Source organism: Cebus imitator, unplaced genomic scaffold (assembly GCF_001604975.1).
Source record: "Cebus imitator isolate Cc_AM_T3 unplaced genomic scaffold, Cebus_imitator-1.0 Scaffold70, whole genome shotgun sequence".
Lineage (NCBI taxonomy): Eukaryota > Metazoa > Chordata > Mammalia > Primates > Cebidae > Cebus > Cebus imitator.
In genome coordinates, this window is record NW_016107385.1 from 2,042,175 (window position 1) to 2,064,342 (window position 22,168).

A 22,168-nucleotide genomic window follows, 5' to 3' on the forward strand; every position below is an offset into this window, starting at 1 on the left:
AAAAAAAAAAAAAAAAAAAAAAAGCCTCATTCAAGGGGTAAGAGGAAAACAGGAATGGTTTCACTTTGACCACATCACCACTCCCCCAACCCCTGCCACACCTCAAGCCAGCACAGCACCACACACAGAAGATTCCCCTGGGCCCACAGTTTCTACAGTGGGAAAAGAGAATTACAGGCAACATTCCGGGACCCTGAGCAGGAAGCCCACTCATGATTATCTCCTGGGAAACACTGGGAGTGCCAGCAGGGCTCAACCACCTACGATCAGTTAGAAACAAAGAACAAAAGTGAGACTCACAGGAACCAGCACATGGATCTTGGCTGTGGCTCTACATTCTAGCCAATGGAGTCACTCCACCAGAGAAACTAGCCAACTGCATTGTCCTGTGGTAAGCACAGTCAACTGATCTGTGAGGCTCCATTCCCTAGCCTGCCTTCCCACCTAGCCCTGGTGCTCTCCTTAAGCCTTCCCCAGACCAGGCAGCAAGGGGAGGTCAGTGATTACCTGAGGAGGGTAGCAACTGGCCCCACCCAACCCCAGTAGCCAACTAGCACAACCCTACCAAGCCTTCATGTTCTGCTTAAGGCTTCCCAGGTTGGGAAGCAGTACAGATGAGTGAATGAGTATCTGCGGAGAAAAGTACCTGGCCCCACCCAACCCCAGCAGCTGTGTGATGACCCCTGAAAGCCTCCATGCTTTGCTTAAGGCTTCCCTGAGTGAGGCCTGCATTCAAGCATTTCTCTAGACCATAGCCTGGCCCATCCTGAGTGGCTGAGCACAACCATAGAAACCTTACCCAGTCTCTGACCCCAGCACACAGCCCTGCCCAGCTACAGATTAAAAACAGCAGTACTTCCCAGCCAGGGAAAACAACATGCAACCCTGTGCAATCAGAGGCTATTACAGAGCCTAGCCAGTAGCTCCACCTTACTGTGGAGTCCAGCTAGTGATCTGTCTCATCAGACCACAGAGCACAGCCAGAAGTTCCACTCAGCCTCAAAGCACAGGCAGCAGGATCGCCCAACAGCAACCCAACAGCAAGGGCTACCTGTCTGGGGTTGCTACCAGCTGGCCCATCCATCATGAAATGCTAAACTAACCAGTGAAAATCTACCACTGTGAAAGAAAACCTTTAAGGCCAAAAGAGGTGGCCATTTCCTCAAATGTGTAGACATCAAGGTTTAGAAAGAATCAGGGAAATGTGACACAACAAAAAGAAACTAATAAAGCCCCAATAATGGACCCTGAAAAAAATGGAGATCTATGAAAAAAGAATGAAGAAAGCCTAAATAAATTATGGGACACCATCAAGTGTATTAACTTTCTTATAACAGAATTCCAAGAAAGATATGATAAAGAAAATGGCTGAGAAATTATATTTAAGAAAATATGGCTGAAAGTTTCCAAAATCTGAGTAAATATTAAAACATCCAGGTATAGAAAGCTCAGAGATCTTCAATTAAATTCAAGCCAAAGATGAGTGCACCAAAACAAATCATAATCAAACTATTAAAAAACAAAGACAGCCAGGTGCAGTGGCTCACACCTGTAATTGCAGCACTTTGGGAGGCCAAGGTGGGCAGATCACAAGGTCAGCAGTTCAAGACCAGCCTGGTCAGTATGGTGAAATCCCATCTCTACTAAAAATACAAAAATTTGCTGGGCATGGTGGCCCATGCCTGTAGTCTCCGCTACTCAGGCGGCTGAAGCAGGGGAATCGCTTGAACCCAGGAGACAGAGGCTGCAATGAGCCAAGATCATATCACTGCACTCCAGCCTGGGCAACAAAGCAAGACTGTCCCAAAAAATAAAACAAAATAAAATGAAAATAAACAAAGACAAAGAATCCTGAAAGCAGTAATAGATCAGAAATGTATCACATTCAAGGGAATCCCAAAACAGCAATCAGCAGATTTCTCAGCAGAATCCTTGCAAACCACAAAAGAGTGAGATAATATAGTCCAAGTGCAGAAGGAAAACAAAACCAGCAGCCAAGAATACTTCACTCAGCAAAGCTACCCCTCAGAAATAAGGGAGAAATAAAAACTTTCCCAGACAAACAAAAACTAAGGAAGTTTATCACCACTAGGCCTGCCGTACAGGAAATGCTAAAGGGAGTTAAGCTGAAATACAAGGCTCCTAATTGATACATAAAACTTATAAAAGCAGAAAACACTAAATGGTATAAGTAATACACAGAATTATTTAGAATAATACTGTAAGGGTGATGTGTAAAGGAATTTTCTATTACAAAAGTTAAAAAACAAAACTACTCAAAACAAATGCAGCTATAATAAATTGTTAAAGGAATCCAAATTACAAAAAGATGTAAAATTTGACATCTAAATCACAAAAAGTGTCTAGGGGAGGGAGTTATTTTATATGTGATAACATTTAAGTTGTTATCAGCTTAAAATAGCCTGTTATAATAAGATTTTTGTTTGTGTTTTGGTTTTTTAAAGAGATGGAGTCTTGCTATGTTGCCTAGGCAGGACTCAAACTCCTGGGTCAAACTGATCCTCCCAGTTCATCCTTTAAAGTAGATGGGACTACAGGTGCGAACAATCATGTCCAGCCAGCACAAGATATTTTATGTAAACCTGATGGTAAACACAAAGCAAAAACCTATAATAGTTGCACAAAATATAAAAGGAAAAGATTCAAAGCATACCACCACAGAAAATCACAAAGGAAAGTAGTAAGAGAAGAAGAAAGACACAACAGATCTACAAAACAACCAGAAACAAATTACGAAATGGCAGTAGCAAGTCCGTACCTATTAGTAATTACCTTGAATGTAAATGGATTAAAGTCTCCAGTTAAAACACAGAGAGTGGCTGAACGGGTTTAAAAAAAAAAAATGGCCAACTATATTCTATCTGTAAGAGACTCACTCTATTAGTAAGGAAATACACAGACAAATTGAAGGGATGGAAACATTATTCCATACAAATGGAAACCAAAAAAGAGAGCAGGGGTAGCTATAACTACATCAGACAAAACAGACTTTAAGTCAAAAGCTACACAAAGAGACAAAGAAGGTCATTATATGAGTACTGCAGGAGAAAGATGGTGGCCACCTTGCTAGCTGCTCGGGGAGTCAAGCCGGCACCAGCCTGGGGGCCAGGGGCCTTCACTCCAGACTGGGAAAGCCAAGAAGTCCCCACAGGGACTACTATCATAGTAGTGCAATTTGAAGGGGGCGTGGCTCTGGGGGCAGACTCCAGAACAACCACTGGGTCCTACATTGCCAGTCGAGTGACTGACAAGCTGACTCCTATTCACGACCACATTTTCTGCTGTCGCTCGGGCTCAGCACCTGATACCCAGGCAGTAGCTGATGCTGTCACTTACCAGCTTGGTTTCCACAGCATTGAACTCAATGAGCCTCCACTGGTACACATAGCAGCCAGCCTGTTTAAGGAGATGTGTTACCAATACCGGAAAGATCTGATGGCGGGAATCATCATTGCAGGCTGAGACCCTCAAGAAGGAGGGGAGGTGTACTCAGTGCCTATGGGTGGTATGATGGTAGGGCAGTCCTTTGCCATTGGAGGCTCTAGGAGCTCCTACATCTATGGCTATGTTGATGCTACATACTGGAAAGGCATGACCAAGGAAGAGTGTCTGCAATTCACTGCCAATGCTCTCGCTTTGGCCATGAAGCAGGATGGCTCCAGTGGAGAAGCGATCTGCCTGGCAGCCATTGCAGACTCAGGGGTAGAGCGGCAAGTACTTTTGGGAGACCAGATACCCAAATTCACCATTGCCACTTTACCACCCCCCTGAGTCCTGGGATTCTAGTATGCAATAAGAGATACCTTGTACTGATGCAAAATTTAATGAAGTTTGTCAAAGAGAAAAAAAAAAAAAGTTCATTATATAACAATAAAGGGGACATTTCATTAAGAGGACTTAATTGCAAACATATACACACCCAACACTGGAACACATAAATATATAAAGCAATCATTACATGATCTGAGAGATAAACTGCAATAGTATAAGACTGGGGAACTCAGTACCCCACTCTCAATGATAAACAGATCATCTAGACAGAAAATCAATAACAAAACATTGGACTTGAATTACACTTTAAATAAAATGGACTTCATAGTCATAATCAAAACATCACATCCTACAGCAAGAAAATACACATTCTTCTCAAGCACACATGGGACATTCTGCAGGACAGGCCACAAAACAAGTCTTAACAAATTTAAGAGGATTTTAATCATATCAAGTATCTTTTCTGATCAGAATGTCATAAAACTAGAAATCAATAACAAGAAATCTTGGAAAATTCACAAAAATGTGGAAATTAAACAATATGCTCCTAGACAAACAATAGGTCAGAGAGGAGAAAAAGGAAATCAAACTATATTTTGAAACAAACAAAAATGGAAACACAACATATCAAAACTATTGGGATACTGACAAAAGCAGTTCTAAGTGGAAAATATATAACAATAAATGTCTATTAGAAAAAGAATCTCAAATAAACAATCTCATAAAACTCAAAAAACTAGAAAAAGAACCAACTAAGGCCAAAGTTAGCAGAAGAAACAAAATAATAAATATTAGAGCCAAAATAAATGAAACAGAAACTGGAAACAATAGAAAAAAATGAATAAAACTAAAAGTTGACAAACCCCTAGCTAGACTAACTAGGAAAAGAAAGAAAGAAAACTCAAATAAATAAAATCCTTTGAACTCATCACCTCATCATGTAATGGGAAGATAATGATTATGACCATACTTGTGTCTCATGATAGTTTTAGCTTATATGAAGAGTCTGAACATAAATGACCAAAAATAAAGAAATGCTTAAATTATCATACACCAATAGGATACACTATAGCCATTATAATGAATGATTTAAAAGAATATTTAATAACAGAGAATGCTCAAAATATAAAGAAGCAAATAGTAGAATATACTATAAGAAGAATATAGACAGAATATAAAATATGCAACTAGAAAAAAAGATGAATGTTAATATTAACAATGAATGGGTCTGGACAATGATTTTATCTTCTACACTTTTCTGTATGTTTCAAATATCCTTCAACAAATTTACATGTGTTGTGCTATTAGAAAGCAAAAACAAATACTTTTTAAAGTTAAAAACTTCTGCTTATTTAAAACAAAACAAAAATGAAATGAGAGAGGAGATGTTACAACTGACACCAAAGAAATACAAAGGGTAATTAGAAACTGCTGTGTAAAATTATATGCCAGTAGATTGGACAACCTAGAAGTGAACAGATTCCTAGATACATACATCCTACCAAGACCAGATCATAAAGAAACCTCATGAGACCTCTCATGAGCAAGAAGACTGACTCAGTAATAAAAAGCCTCCTATCTAAAAAAGGCCCAGGGCCAGATGGCTTCACTGCTGGATTCTACCAAACATTTAAAGAAGAACTAATACCAGTGCTTCTCAAATTCTTCCAAAAAATTGAAGCAGGAGAAAGACTTCCGAACTCATTGTACAAGGCCAGAATTACCTTGATACCAAAGCCAGACAAGAATACTACAAGAAAAAACAAAAAATTACAGGCCATTATCACTGATTGGATGTGAAAATCCTCCACAAAATACTAGCAAACCAAATTCAAAAGCAATTAAAAGAATCATTCACATGATCAAGTGGGATTTGTCCCTGGGATGCAAGGAGGGTTCAACAATGCAAATTAATAAGTGGGATACACCATAATGTATATCATTAATGATAAAATGAAGGATAAAAACCTTATGATAATCTCAATACATGCGGAGAAAGCATTTGACAAAATTCAACACCATTTCATGATAAAAATTCTCAACACATTAGGTTTAGAGGTAATGCACTTCAACATAATAAAGGTCATATAAAATAAATCTGTAGCTAACATCATACCCAACAGTGAAAAGTGGAAAGCTTTTCCACAGGATGCCTACTCTCATCACATTTTTTTCAACATCTTAATGTCCTGGCTAGAGTCAGGCAAGAAAAACAAATAAAAAGCACCCTAATGGGAAATGAAGTGAAATTATCTCTCTTTGCTGATGACATGATCTTATTTATAGAAAACCCTAAAGACTTCACCAAAAAATGTCAGAACTGATGAAAAAAATTCAGTAAAGTTACAAGATATAAAATCAACATACAAAAATCAGGAACATTTCTATACATTTAAAAACAAACTATCCAAATAGGAAATTAAGAAAATCCCATTAACAATTGTCTCTAATAAAAAAATACTTTAGTAAATTTAACCAAGGAGGTTAAAGAACTACATATTGACAACTATAGAACACTGATGAAAGAACATAAAGAAAATGCAAATCAATTAAAAGATGTCCCATGTTCATGGATTAAAAGAATGAATAATTAAAATGTTCACACTACCCAAAGTTATCTATAGATTTAATATAATTCCTACCAAAATTCTAATGTCATTTTCACAGAAATGAAAAAAAAAATCCTTAAGTCTATATAGAACCACAATAGACCCTGAACAGCCAAAGCAATCTTGAGCAAAAAGAACAAAGCTGGAGGTATCACGCTCCCTGATTTCAAAGTATAACGCAATTGTAATTGCAACAACAACATGGTACTGGTGTAAAAACAGATACTTCACCAACAGAACAGGACAGAAAGCTCAGAAATAAACTCACGCATTTATGGTCAATTGATTTTTGACAAAGATGCCAAGAACACACAATGGGGAAAGATGTTGGGAAAACTGAATAATAAAATTTGATCCTTATCTCACTCCATGTATAAAAATCAACTCAAAAATCAACTCAAAATGGATTAAAGAGACAAATATGAGACCCAAAACTGTAAAACTACTAGAATAAACGATATTTATGTTTTATTGGTGACACTGGTCTAAGCAATGATTTTTTTTTTAACATGACCTTGAATGCACAGGCAAAAAAAGACAAATGGGACTATATCAAGCCAAAAAGCTTCTGCACAACAAAGAAAACAATGAATAAAGAGACAATCTATAAAGTGGGAGAAAATATTTTCAAACAGCACATCTGATAAGGGATAAATATCCAAAATACATAAGGAACTCAAACAACTCAATGGGCAGAAAAAAAAAATTAAAAATAGGCAAAATACCTGAACGAACATTTTCCAAAACAAAACATAAAAATGGCCAACAGGTTCATGAAAAAATAGTTGGCATCACTAATCATTAAGAAAATGTAAATTAAAACCAAAATGAGATGCTACCTCATACCTGTTAGAACAGCTATTATCAAAAGATGAAAAAGGCCAGGGGTGGTGGCTCATGCCTGTAATCCCAGCACTTTGGGAGGTCAAGGCAGGTGGATCATTTGAGGTCAGGAGCTCGAGACCAGCTTGGCCAACATGGTGAGATCCTGTTTCTACTAAAAATTAAAAAATTAGCCAGACGTGATGGCATGTGCCTGTAATCCCAGCTACTTAGGAGGCTGAAGTAGGAGAATCAGTTGAACCTGATAGGTGGAGACTGCAGTGAGCCAAAGTCATGCCATTGCACACTGCACTCCAGCCTGGGTGACAGGAAGAGACTTCGTCTCAAAAACAAAAACAGAAAAAGATGAAAGATAAGTTCTGGCAAGGCTGTGGAAAAATGGAACCCTGGAACTGATAGCAGAAATCTAATTAGTACAGCCATGATGGAAAACTGTTGGAGGTTCCTCAAACAAACTAAAAGTAGAACTATCATATGATCTAGTAATTCCACTGCTGGGTACATGTCCAAAGAAATTGAAATCAATACGTCAGAGATATCTGCATTTATCTGTACGTCCATATTCACTGCAGCATTACTCACAATAGCCAAGATATGGAATCAACCTAAGTTTCCAGGAATGGATGAATGGATAAAGAAAACGTGGTATATACACAATATGGAATAATATCTGGCCTTAAAAAAAAAGAGAACCAGCTCGGCCGTACAGACCCCCATCCAGGTGGCACTGAAGGAACTGAGAAGCAGACACCCAGATAGAACAACGAAGCAGGACTATCTGGGGGCCAATAGCCTTCCCAGCTGAGAGCCTCAGGAGCTGACAGCATTTGGTCTCAGTGCCTCAAGCAGACTGACCCACTCATTTATTCTCTCTGAACAGGTGAGGATTATTAACAAACAGATGTTTATATAGAATGTGTGATTTACATAATTCTTAAGCAACATTACCTACTTTCATTGGCAAAGTCAAGAATGTGAACCCTATTTTCAGTATTTTATTCTAAAACTGGTTATACATTTAAAATATTTATTAAACAGGCACTTGGCTTAAGAGAGCACTTAAGACATCATGGAAAATGTAGCAATGAGTTGCAAGATAGAATCTCTGCTTTAAAAACATTACACAGTTTTAAGGAAGAGAAGGTGTGTATGTGATCCTACAGAAAACCAAGGTGCTTGGACATTCACAGAAGATAGAAAAGTTTTAACAGAGGGCACCAGAGAAGGCTACAATCAGAGATGATAAGGTTGGAATCACTACCGTTGAAGGGGTACCTGAACATTTCTGGGAAGAAGACGGCCTGAACAACAGCAGAGGCTAGGAAATCACTGGAAATCCTTAGATCAGATTAGCTATACACTGAATAACATTTAGGTGACTAATTAGAGATTGATTAGGAAAAGAACTTCAGGTAAGGCCATGGAGACACTGAACAGCAAATTAAAGAATTCTGACTTTGATCAATAGGCAGTTGGAGAGCCATAGAAGGTTTCTGAGCTGGGAAGTGTGGTTATCAAAGCTGTGCTTATAAGGAAATTAGTTTGGTGGCTGTCAACAATGGCAGGAGGAAAAGAGAGATTTAAGGCAGGGAGGTCTGAAAGAAGGGTCAAGACATTGGTCCCGCTGAAGTTGTAGGAAGAGAAAGGAAGGCACGGGCAGGAGAGACCCCGTAGGAATAGAACAAACAACACCTGAACACTAGAAGTGGGAAGCAAGAAAGGGATGATTCAATGACTCAAATTTTGAGCCTGTGTGATTGAAGAAATGGAAGTCAAGACGGAAATCTGACTCTGTTCAGAGTTAATGGATTATAGATTTAATAAGAAATAGATTACTAGATAGAAATTTAATAGCCAATCTATTTTAGAGGAATCTATGTAAGAGGTAAAAGTTGAATCTATTTAAATAGATTCACCAATTGTGACACAGATTTCTAACATAAATAATTGAATGTTTGTTTGTGTCAAAAACTAGTTGTAGTTGTATCCTGTACCATTGTACCATTGCAAGATGCAATACTAGATCATGATGAAATACCTGAACATAGGAGTAGGTTGGGAGAGGAAGTCTGCACATAGAAACTAATATAACCACAATGAGTTATGGTGTTTTACACGTTAAATTCATTCCTTAGAACAAATTTTCATCACTAACGTTTTGAAAATACTAAAGTATGAAGTTGAAATACTAAGCAAATCTATTCCAATTATTTCTCTCCATTCAAACTAATTTCTCTTTTCCTGTGAAACCAACATTATTTTCTGGATGACAAAATTAATTACCACCAAGAATAACGTATTTCATAGGAGTACTAACCTCAACCTTGATTTCATAAGAACATTGGTAAATATATTTTATGTCTGCATGCTCTTATTGACGCTATCTGTGACTTACAAATATGCCTTTTTATCCTGCTCTAATTTAAACCATGATACCTTTATATTGAGGTGCTTTCAAGAATTATTTACCAAAACACTTGTTCACTAAGCCTCACCTGTTTCTGTTTTCTCTGAAGGACTGAGTTTCAGATGTTGGTCTTCTAATGAAAGGCTCACACTGATACCATACAGTGGGTCATCCAAGAAAGAGGGCCTTTTCAGTCTCCCAATGCCAAGAGTCTTCGACATAAAATAGTCTTTCGTGTCATTAACAATGTTATCCTCAGAAAACTGAAGGCATTTCATATTCTCTGCTTCAATGATGAGCGCTTCTGACATGTGATGTCCAGCCAAGGCTTTAGTGAGATAGTAGCCTTTAGAAGCTTCACATTCTGCACTCTCAAGCAAATTTGCTTCTTCTTCCTCAGTTTTCTGGATCTTTGTTTCTGATTCATTTAGTAATGCAGAGATGATGGATCTGGAAAGCTGGGGAAACACAGGTGTTACGTCTTCAATGTCGTCATTTTCTCTTTCTGAAGAAAGTTTAACGATGGATTTTTGTTTAACTATGCATTCATCCAGAAGACACTTTAACTGTTCTTCAGAGAGACGTGATGTGCACTCTAACTGATGACACAAAACGAAAAGTTTACATAATCAGTTGACTGAGTAAACACATTTATTTTTGGTAAGCATCCAGTAATACAATATAAATGCAAGTAGCTCCTTACACAACACATACAAATAGAAAAATAATTCATTGTAAAGTATCCAAAATTGTAAGGGAAATGTCATAATCCTGCCAAAATATTTGGCTGGTGTTTCTCTGACCCCACCCATCCCTCAGCATGAACTCCACCACCACCCAATTCCTTAACTGAAAAATAAAATAGGCATACAAGGCAAACTACCCCTACCCTTGGGGATTCAGCATCCCCATGTCTGTCTACAACTCTCAATGGACAATACTGCTGAAGACAGAAAAGGAAGGGTGAAGGGTGGTGCATCCTGAGATGTGTCATTGCTTCAAAGCTACAGGTCTAGGCAGAGGCCAGGTGCATTCCAGAGGCCATGGTGCATTTGGGGAGAATGATTTGATCATACATATTTAATCTCTGCTTGTAAAGGTTACCAGGGATGAGTGTTTCAACCAAGACCTTAAATACTTAAAAGCATTTTTTTCTTCCAGCAATATTCTCAGGAAATAAATAAAAATAAATCAAATAAAAGTAGAGAGCCATGTTCTACAAAACTTCAGCTGAATAGCACATTTGAGTTACAACAATCTTGAAAAGGAATGATATTAAAATATAGCGAAACACACTGAAAAAAAATGTGTACTTCCCAAAAAAATCAGTGTCTTCCATGGTTTACATGTGGATTGTCTAGGAAAAGACTAATTCTCCTTTACAGGGAGATGAATTATCTGAGAACAAGAAGTTCCCATAAGAAAACTTAATCATGAATTTCAAAGGCTTTAATTTCTACTTCAGCAAAGTAAAATAATGCCATTGGCCTACTCTGAAAGTACACAGTAAAAAATAACTACATATTCTATATATGTAAAGTGCTGAAATAAAAAGTTATTATTGGTACTAGTATAGTTAATTCTCCACTGTTAAGTAAAGCTTCTAATGCAACTAATAAATACTGGTATATAAAACTATTTTTGTGCCATGTTTTAAATTTTTTTTAATTATATTTAACTTATCTATATTAAAACTAGTTTTTACACTAGCTAGTGTCACTAGGAGTATAAGAAATTGTCTGGGAATATACTCTTAGTAATTATGTGGAATTTAAAATTCAGGTGACTGACCCTAAGGTTAATATACATGTCAAGAAATAGGATTTGAATTATATATTAGCAAATTCTACTTTTAGTCACTAGGCATTTCAAGCATCCAGATATAGTACTTTATCCACAATCAGGAACATTCTCTTCATGCTACTATGTAAACCTAGTTAAGCAGAAAATGAAGGAGGTCCTGCTATGACTAATTATTAGATACCAAAAACACACTTTCAAAATTTGCTTATGTAAAATTGCTTATAATGTACAGAGAATTCCCTAAGATTTAGAAAGAGCCCATTGAGTGTCATCCTCACCAAACATCCTCATCAAAGACTTATTATTATGAAATCATCAGACACTAGAAAAAAAAGTCAGTCTATACTGGAGCAGGAGGAGGTCTCTAGGGAAAACGGCAGGAGGGAAGATTCATAGATTATCCAATATGCTTGACCATTTCTAAAAGTAATATTGATATATGTTTGGCATTCTGATGATACATTTCTCTAAATACACAGAAAATGAAGCAAAAGGAATATCAAAGCAATTAAGAACTCCGAAGAAAACAAAAAGTTATACAAAAAGAGGAAACAGATACAAGATGGCAGAATAGGAACAGCTCTGGAGTGCAGTTTCCGGCAAGAACGCAGAGGGTGAGTGATCACTGCATTTCCAAACCAGTTTTTACTGCCCACAGACCAGGAGATTCCCAGGCAGAAAAGCACCACAAGTCTCCAGCACCGGCGCAAAGGGTCTCCACACAAAAACTCACACAAATCTGGGCGGACATTTCAACTGGCACCCGGAACACCTGGGAGACAGAGTCGCCCATTCAACTGAAAAAAAAGGGGCTGAAACAGAGAGCCAGGTGATCTGGCTCGGTAGGTCCCACCCCAACAAAGACCAGCAATCTGAAATGCTCTGGATTGAGAGTTTCACAGCAAGCACAGCTGGGCCCAGGATGGTACAGCTCTGTCGGGGGAAGGGCAGCCATTACTGAGGCAGTCCACCACTACCAAGGCAGTCCACCATTACTGAGGCAGTCCACCATTACTGACGCAATCTGCCATTACCGAGGCAGTCTGCCATAACTGAGGCAGACCACCATTACAGAGGCAGTTCTAACTATACCTCTATAAACAAAACCACAAGGAGGTTCACACAGCAGCTAGGCAAAGCCCACGGCAGCTCAGCAACACCTCTGCTGACAGACTGTGACTAGGCTACCTCCTCACTGGGCAAGGCATCTCTGAAAAAAGGCAGCAGCATATCAGAAACATATAAATAAATCCCCACCTTTCCAGGACAGAGCACCTGGGAAAAAAAGGCAGCTATGAGTTCCGCTGCAGCAGACTTAAATGTGCCTGCCCAGCAGCTCTGAACAGGATAATGGAGGTCACAGCTCAGCACTTGAGCTCCTATAAGGGACAGACTGTCTCCTCAAGCAGCTCCCTGACCCCCATATATCCAAAGACACACCTCATAAAAGAGAGCTCATGCTGACATCTGGCAGGTATCCTTCTGGGACAAAGATAACAGAAGAAGAAACTGGCAGCAACCATTACTGTTTTGCAGCCACCACAGGTGATCCCCAGGCAAGCAGGGTCTGGAGTGGACCTCCAGCAGTCCTACAGCAGAGGGGCCTGACTGTTAGAAGGAAAACTAAAAAACAGAAACAAATGACTTGATCATCATCAAAAAGGATGTCCACTCAGAGACCCCATCCAAAAGTCAACTACAAAGACTACAGGTAGACAATTCTACAAAGATGGGAAGAAACCAGCCCAAAAAGGATGACTTAACACTTCACTGTCAATATTAGACAGATGAACAAGACAGAAAATTAACAAGGATATCCAGGACTTGAACTCAGATCTGGACCAAGCAAACCTAATAGACATCTATAGACTCTCCACCCCAAATCCACAGAATATACATTCTTCTCAGTAACACGTGGTACCTACTCTAAAACTGACCACATAATTGGACCTACTCTAAAACTGACCACATAATCCTAAGCAAATGCAAAATAATGGAAATCAAAACAAGTCTCTCAAACTACAGTGCAATCAAATTAGAACTCAAGATTAAGAAACTAACTCAGAACCAAACAACTTCATGGAAACAGAACAACTGGCTCTTGAATGTTGACTAGATAAATGATGAAATGAAGGCAGAAATAAAGATGTTCTTTGAAACCAACAAGAATGAAGAAACAACATAACAGAATCTCTGGGACACATTTAAAGCAGTGTCTAAAGGAAAATTTATACCAATCAGTGCCCACATGAGAAGCAAGGAAAGATCTAAAATCTATACCCTAGAATCAAAACTGAAAGAGCTAGAGGAGCAAGATCAAAAAAACTCAAAACCTAGCAGAAGACAAGAAATAACATCAGAGCAGAACTGAAGGAGATAGAGACACAAAAAACCTTTCAAAAAATCAATAAATCCAGGAGGTGGTTTTTTGAAAAGATCAACAAAATAGACAGACCACTAGCCAGATTAATAAAAAAGAAAAGAGAGAATAATCAAATAGATGCAATAAAAAATGATAAAGAGGATATCACCATCGATTCCACAGAAATAAAAACTACCATCAGAGATTACTACAAACAACTTAGAGTCAGAGATTACTACAAACAACTCTATGCACATAAAACAGTAAACATGGAAGAAATGGATAAATTCCTGGACGCTTGCACCCTCCCATGCCTAAACCAGGAGGAAGTCGAACCCTGAATAGACCAATAACAAGGGCTAAACTTGAGGCAGCAAATCATAGGCTACCGACCAAAAAAAGCCCAGGTCCAGATGGGTTCACAGCCAAATTCTACCAGACATACAAAGAGGAGCTGGTACCATTCCTTCTGAAACTATTCCAAACAATCCAAAAAGAGGGAATCCTTCCCAAATCATTTTATGAGACCAACATCATCCTGATACCAAAACCTGACAGAGACTCAACAAGAAAAGAAAACTTCAGGCCAATATCCATGATGAACATAAACGCAAAAATCTTCCCTAAAATACTGGCAAACTGATTGCAACAGCACATCAAAAAGCTTATCCATCACGGTCAAGTAGGCTTCATCCCAGGGATGCAATACTGGTTCAACATATGCAAGTCTATAAATGTAATCCAGCACATAAATAGAACTAAAGACAAAAACCACGATTATCTGAATAGATGCAGAGAAGGCCTTTAACTAAATTCAACAGCCCTTTATACTAAAAACCCTCAATAAACTAGGTATTGATGGAACATATCTCAAAATAATAAAAGCTATTTACGACAAATCCACAGGCAATATCATACTGAATGGGCAAAAACTGGAAGCATTCCCTTTCAAATCTGGTGCTAGACAAGGATGCCCTCTCTCACCCTCCTATTCAATACAGTATTGGAAGTTCTAGCCAGAGCAATCAGGCAAGAAAAAGAAATAAAGCGTATTCAATTAGGAAAGGAGGAAGTCAAATTGTCTCTATTTGCAGATGACATGACTGTATTTTTACAAGACCCCATCATCTCAGCCCAAAATCTCCTGAAGCTGATAAGTGACATCAGCAAAGTCTCAGGATACAAAATCAATGTGCAGAAATCACAAGCATTCCTATACAACAATAACAGACTTAAAGAGAGCCAAATCACGAATGAACTGTCATTCACAATTGCTACAAAAAGAATAAAATACCTAGGAATACAACTAACAAAGGATGTAAAGGACCTCTTCAAGGAGAACTACAAACCACTGCTCAAGGAAATAAGAGAGGACACAAACAGATGGAAAAACATTCTATGCTCATGGTTAGGAGGAATCAATATTGTGATAATGGCCATACTGCCCAAAGCAATTTATAAATTCAAAGTTATCCCCATCAAACTACCTATGACCCTCTTCACAGAACTGGAAAAAACCACCTTAAACTTCATATGGAACCAATAGAGAGCCCGCATAGCCAAGACAATCCTATGCAAAAAGAACAAAGCTGGAGGCATCACACTACCTGACTTCAAACTATACTACAAGGCTACAGTAATCAAAAAAGCATGGTACTGGTACCAAAACAGACATATAGACCACTGGAACAGAATAGAGGCCTCGGAGGCAATGCCACACATCTACCATCATCTGATCTTTCACAAACATGATAAAAACAAGCAATGGGAAAAGGATTCCCTGTTTAATAAATGGTGTTGGGAAAACTGGCTAGCCATGTGCAGAAAGCTGAAACTGGATGCCTTCCTGACACCTTACACTAAAATTAACTCCAGATGGATGAAAGATTTAAAAATAAGACCTAATACTATAAAAACCCTAGAAGAAAACCTAGGCAAAACCATTCAGGACATAGGCATAGGCAAGGACTTCATGACTAAAACACCAAAAGCATTGGCAACAAAAGCCAAAATAGACAAATGGGATCCAATTAAACTCCAGACCTTCTGCACAGCAAAAGAAACAATCATTAGAGTGAACCAGCAACCAATAGAATGGGAAAAAAATTTTGCAATCTGTTCATCTGACAAAGGGCTAATATCCAGAATCTATAATGAACTAAAACAGATTTACAAGAAAAAAAAACAAACAAACTCATTCAAAAGTGGGAGAAGAATATGAACAGACACTTTTCAAAAGAAGACATATATGTGGCCAACAAACACATGAAAAAATGCTCATCATCACTGGTCATTAGAGAAATGCAAATCAAAACCACATTGAGATACTACCTCACATCAGTTAGAATGGTGATCATTAAAAAATCTGGAGACAATGTATGCTGGAGAGGATGTGGAGAAATAGGAACACTTTTACACTATTGGTGGGAGTGTAAATTAGTTTGGCCATTGTGGAAGATAATGTGGCGATTTCTCGAGGACCTAGAAATAGAAATTCCATTTGACTGAGCAATCCCATTACTGAGTATATATCCAAAGGATTATAAATCATTCTATTATAAAGATACATGCACATGTGTGTTCACTGCAGCACTGTTTACAATAGCAAAGACCTGGAACCAACACTAATGCCCATCAATGACAGCCTGGACAAGGAAAATGTGGCACATATACACCAGGGAATACTACGCAGCCATAAAAAACAATGAGTTCATGTCCTTTGTAGGGACATGGATGAACCTAGAAACCATCATTCTCAGCAAACTGCCACAAGAACAGAAAAACAAACATCGCATGTTCTCACTCATAGGCAGGTGTTGAACAATAAGAACACATGGACACAGGGCGGGGAGCATCACACACTGGGGTCCATTGGGGGGACCAGGGGAAGGACAGTGGGGGGCATGGAGCTGGGGAGGGATAACATGGGAAGAAATGCCAGATATACGTGACAGGGGGATGGAGGCAGCAAACCACATTGCCATGTATGTACCTATGCAATAATCCTGCATGTTCTGCACATGTACTCCAGAACCTAAAGTGTAATAAAATATATATGAAAAATTAAAAAAAATTTTTGTTTTTTTTAAGTTATACAAAAAGAAAGGAAAATTACTATAACAAAAATTAAAATTAATTTAAAATAAAATATTAAAATTTAATTTTTTTTGAGACAGAGTCTTGCTCTGTCGCCCAGACTGAAGTGCAGTGGCATGATCGTGGCTCACTGCAACCTCTGCTTCCTTAGCAAGTCTTATGTCTCAGCCCTCCCAGTAGCTGGGATTATATGTGCCTGCCACCACACCTGGCTAATATTTTTTTTTTGTATTTTTAGTGGACACAGGGTTTTACCATGTTGGCCAGGCTGGTCTTGAACTCCTGGCCTCAAGTGATCCACTCACCTCAGTCTCCCAAAGTGCTAAAACTACAGGTGTGAGCCACCATGCCCGGCTCAAATTTTTTAATAAAAATGCACTTAGAAATCAAATTTAAAATATTTAAATGAAATTCCCAAGTGACTGTATGTTTGGACATCAGAAGTAGACTCAGGTTTTGCGGAGCCAGAAATTTACATAATCTTACAGCAAGAGAAGGGCATATCTTTAAAAAAAAAAAAAAAGAAGAATACAAAATTAGGTACAAACGTTGAGTTTCTTTTCTTTTAGAATGTGAAAAAGATCACAACAAATTAGTGGAGTCTTGGAGGGTTGAGTCCATCTCTTACAGTACCTCTTTAGGTCCCTGACCAGAGATTCTTACAGAAACGTTTGCTGGTTGCAACCTGGCTTCCTCTTCCCACCCCAAAGCTCCTATAAGTGAGAGACCCTAAAGCGGAAACTTCACTGGCTTCACAGTAAATTGCTTCTGGGTATATGAGATAAAACATTACACATTTCAGCTTGTGTGTATACAGAAATAAGGGGGACTACAATTACCCTGATCCTCATGGGAAAAGCATCTGGATAGGAAAGAAAACACAGAAGACTAGAACCTGGGCTTCCATCCAAGCTGTGCTGCCTTGAGCATGTCACCTGAGTTCTCAGGGGCCCATCACCTTTATCTGTCAAATGAAGAACTGAAGAAGATAATCTCTACATTAAATTATAACTCTAAAACTGCTTTTTATGAACAGCTACTCTATAAATAAACATAAATTTAAAAATAAACTTTTCTACTGACTTTACAGTGTAGCCTGGGTAGAGTTATGAAAACAAAATAATAGCAAAAAGAGAACTTTTATTTCTTTAGCTCCTTCACAATATCAATCCTGAACTCTTATAAAATAACTAAAAATTATCTGGCCTCAAAATAGAAGTAAAAGCAAACCAAATACATTAAGCCCTCAAATCGATTTAATGATAGCACTTCTGGCTGGCAATACAGATTGGAAACTTCAACACAACCCTCTCCCTCATCTTTTGATTCCCAGCAGAGTTCTGCCCACAGTCAAGGCTCAGTAAATGACTATCATGAGTTAGGGCGCTTAAAGCATTTTTTAAGGTACTATGTTAATATATTTACAAATACTGAACTGAACTAAACTAGGGCTCCATCACAAACATCCCTAGCTACCCTCAATAGTTGAGGAACCATCTAACCCCAGGCTTTCTCCAGAATGCTCTTGAAAATTCTGAACTAATAATAAGCAACATAACTGATCCACTCACTGTGCAGGCACCATCAAGTAACCATCTGTTCAAGCATTCACCTCAAAGTATTCATCTTTCGTGCCAGCTCTAATTTCCCAATATTCCATAAACAAGTTATTATTCATACTATTCCTATCCTTCATAAAACTCAGCATAGTGCATCTCAGTGTTCGTTTTTCCAGGCCAGAACCCAATCTCTTTTCACTCTGTATATGAAAGCCCCTCTCTTCCCACCTTATTTTAGAAGCTCTTTTATGAATTTTCTTTCTTGTTTCAGCTCGAACACACACATTTCATAGTAAAAGGGCAAATGTATTGGATTTTTCATCGGGAGAAGAATAGAATACACTTGCGGTATTAGTTCTGCTGCATCTTGCCGGTCGGGTTGGCACACCAGGTGATATCTCACAGAATAACAATAATAGGTAGCAGTCATAAAGCAGACTGGACTCTGCTCTAGGCATATTACATGTATGGATTCCTTTAATCTTTTCAACAAACATAGGAGGTAGATACTATTGTTATTTCCATTTTGTAGATGAAGAAACTGAGTGACTTCTCCAAGGTCATATAGCTTCTAAATGGTGGACTTGAAATTCAAATCCAGGTGGTCTGGGTCCAGAACCTAAGTGTCTAGCCACGTGGCTACACTGCCGCCTGCTGTAAACGAGCCCTCCCGCTACTGCCCTCCAAGTGACCTTTTTCCAACTGCCATCATTGTTCTGTCCCTTCTATCAGATACAGAAACTCTCCCTGCAGAACATTTTACTTAACTTGTGACTTTATTACTCAAATTAGTTTAGTGTTTTATGCAAATGTACACAGTGCCCTCTCTCTGGGCTCATTTAAAAAAAAAAAAAAAAAACAGTCACAATGCCATTCCCAGGATGCCCACTGTTTACACTTCTCCACCCAGATAAATGCCAGTTTGGTGTAGAAGCTAAATTTGATGAGGAATGCAACCTGTAATTGCTGGAGATGGAACGCAGACTGTGGATTACCTCACTTTCATCCCTGCCCCACCTCCTATGCTATATATCTGGAGTTTCTCCAGCCATAAAAATCTCCAGTTAATTAGGCAATGGATTTGTTGACAAAGCAATCAAGACTATGTGCCTGGTACAGATAATCAGAAAGTCTACCCATTATAAACCAGCAGAAGCAATCTTGTCCTTTGATGTAAGCTTATTTCAGGTGTTTTTATTTTCCCCAGAGTTCCTAGAGACCCACCCCATAAAACCAATAACATTATCACAAGTGAGAAAAGGGTGGAAAGCTAGAATGTTCTAAATGATTAACAAGGAGAATATGGACTTGAACAGATTTTAATAACACCTAGTCCTACTTCAAAATAAGCAACTAAAAAACATTCCACCCTTTGCTTAATGACGAAGATATAAGTTTATAGCTCTCTGTTGAAACCACTTCTGGCAACACCTCAGTAGTTTATTTTAGTCAAGATTTTTTGGCTATAAGGAGCAGAAACCCTCATGTCAAAAACAGGAGGTGGTAGGATTGATAGCTGTAAGATCAAAGAAGTCACTTCATGGATACCAACAAGCAGGAAATATAGTACAGACTGGCCTTTTGGAGTCTAAAGCTGAGAAGCCACCAGGAACCAAAGTCATGTGCTCCATCTGTCTTTCTGGATCCATGTCATGTCTTAACTCACTGTCTGCCTGATTCTTCCTCCTCTCTGCAAACCAGCTTTCTCCACTTATTAACGGCTTCTGCTTTCTCACTCCCTCAGCTTGCATATGTAGCATTAACTGACTCTGTAAGAGTGTCGCACCACCAACAACTGATTATATCCTTTAGTTCTCTATATCCTTTTGCTCAAACTTTCAAGCACGATAACCTGGCTGGTCACTGGCCAGGTTGATGGACTGCCTGTGTCAGGTTCAAGTGTCCACCACTAGTCCAATCATCTGAACTGAGAGTCACATGGGAGAAACACAACCATCCAAGCCCATGGTTTTGGCAGGGCTGTGGGTAAGGTGATTTCCCAACCAAGAAGGCATCAGCAGAGCAGGGATCCCAAAATAAATCTATTATGTTTTTGAACTATAATCACTATGAAGTAAGTAACCATCGGAAGTAACCTGCCACTTAATGAAGTTCTACCGTCGACTGAAGGATTAATGATCTAAGTATTTCCAAGCTTCACCAATCTCATTAAATCTGGGTACTCACTGAAGAGTTATTTGAGATGCAAATGTGGAACCAGTTGTCAGAAAATATTTACTCTTGCATAGAAAAATAAAGGCACTCTAGTTAGGCTACAGAACAGCACTATCGAGTCCAAATGCTCCCAAGAGGCTCACATCACTTGCTATGGCTCTTTTGGATTAAATAAATCTAAAAATCATGGGGAGAAAATAATTGGTGTTCATTTTGATGTCTACATCAGTGGCACTGAGGATTCATAGGAGAGAAGGGCTTATTCTTCCTTCCTCTCCTAGCTCCTTCCCTCCCTATTCTATTCTCCCACCTTCCTCTCTTACATGGAGGCTACCCCAATCATATAAAGGCAAGTCCGGCAGGTAGACAGCTCTTAGGAGGCCATACCAAGGACAATGGGTCCTGGGGGCCTGGGACAATCTGGGGTATTTTTAACCAGAATAGTCAGAGGCTGTCTGGCCAGAAGAGAATCTGAACTCTAGTCAAAAAGGAAGCAAAGATCATTGCCAGAGAAACTATGTAAACCACCATCAAGAGTGAGGGTTGAGGCAAGGCTGTAAACAGGAAAGTGACTCAGCCCCCAGGTCAGCAGCCAGGAGGCTCAGTGGATAGAATAATACTGAGTGTGAAGTAGGTCAAGGCAAGCGGCTCTGAAGTGAGGTCGCAAACGTTGTGGTGGTATGGGAAGCCCTTTTTATGTGGGGCCTGGTGTGTCAAAGTCGCTGTGCAGAATCAGACACCACCCATGCCAAGGCTACCTATCTCCCCCAAACGGCTGGGTGAGGCAGGGCTTGCCTCATGCATTTGCCTGGTGAGAGGCTGCTGTGGCCCTGGGCATTCTGTGACGGTTCGTGTCCTGTGGCCCAGGTGCCCAGGCTGGCGCCATGGCTTCAAGGATCCAGGCTTTCTGTTTCTATGTACCAGAATGAGAGAGGCAGGCTGCCAGCAGGACCCCAGAGTGTAAGGGAGGGATGAGCATGGATCGAGGGAGCTGGAAGCAGGAGGTAGGATTCTCAAGTTCTACCATTTGAAAAAGAGCTAGAAACTTGGTATGCTGGGGACAGAAAGAGAACAGTGTGGAGGCAGTCGGCAGGAGAGCCAGACTATGCTTTCTAACAGGGTGACTGGTGAAAAGGGACTCTTACGTTTTCATTTTGTGGGACAATTAGCATTTGAGGATTGCCAACAGTAGCTATTTTCTAGCAGTAGAGACAGCAAGTCCACTTGGATCAGATGCCCTTTGTTCTGAGCAAGTCGCCGGAATGGCCCTGTTATCACATGTCTATCACTTCCTTTCCTGAAACAAGGCTGGAGGGGGCTGCCATCCCTGCCCCAAACTCCCAGCTGAAAAAGCCTGGCCAAGAGATGAGGTGCACAGATTTGCATAAAGAGCCTAAAAAGGGAGCCCAAACTGAGTAGCTCTCAAGGCCACAGGGAACTGGAACCTCCTCCACCCCCTCCCCCAGGGAAGTAGATCCAGTCTGTCACTTTAGAGCAGCAACTCCCTCTGCTTGGCAAGACA

General features: G+C 39.3%; 1 protein-coding gene and 1 pseudogene across 2 annotated transcripts in view; one reads left to right on the forward strand and one right to left on the reverse strand.

Moving 5' to 3' along the window:
* The window catches only part of FSIP1 (fibrous sheath interacting protein 1), a 193,088-nt gene that overhangs the window by 8,082 nt on the left and 162,838 nt on the right, over positions 1 to 22,168 (reverse strand). Inside the window, exon 10 of the mRNA XM_017530915.2 lies at positions 9,740 to 10,250. Coding sequence (XP_017386404.1) covers positions 9,740 to 10,250 — 511 coding nt within the window. The remainder of the gene's footprint in view (positions 1 to 9,739; positions 10,251 to 22,168) is intronic.
* On the forward strand, positions 3,062 to 3,865 carry LOC108306130 (annotated as a pseudogene). Its single transcript, XR_001826019.2, has one exon. The product of XR_001826019.2 is annotated as a proteasome subunit beta type-6-like (transcript).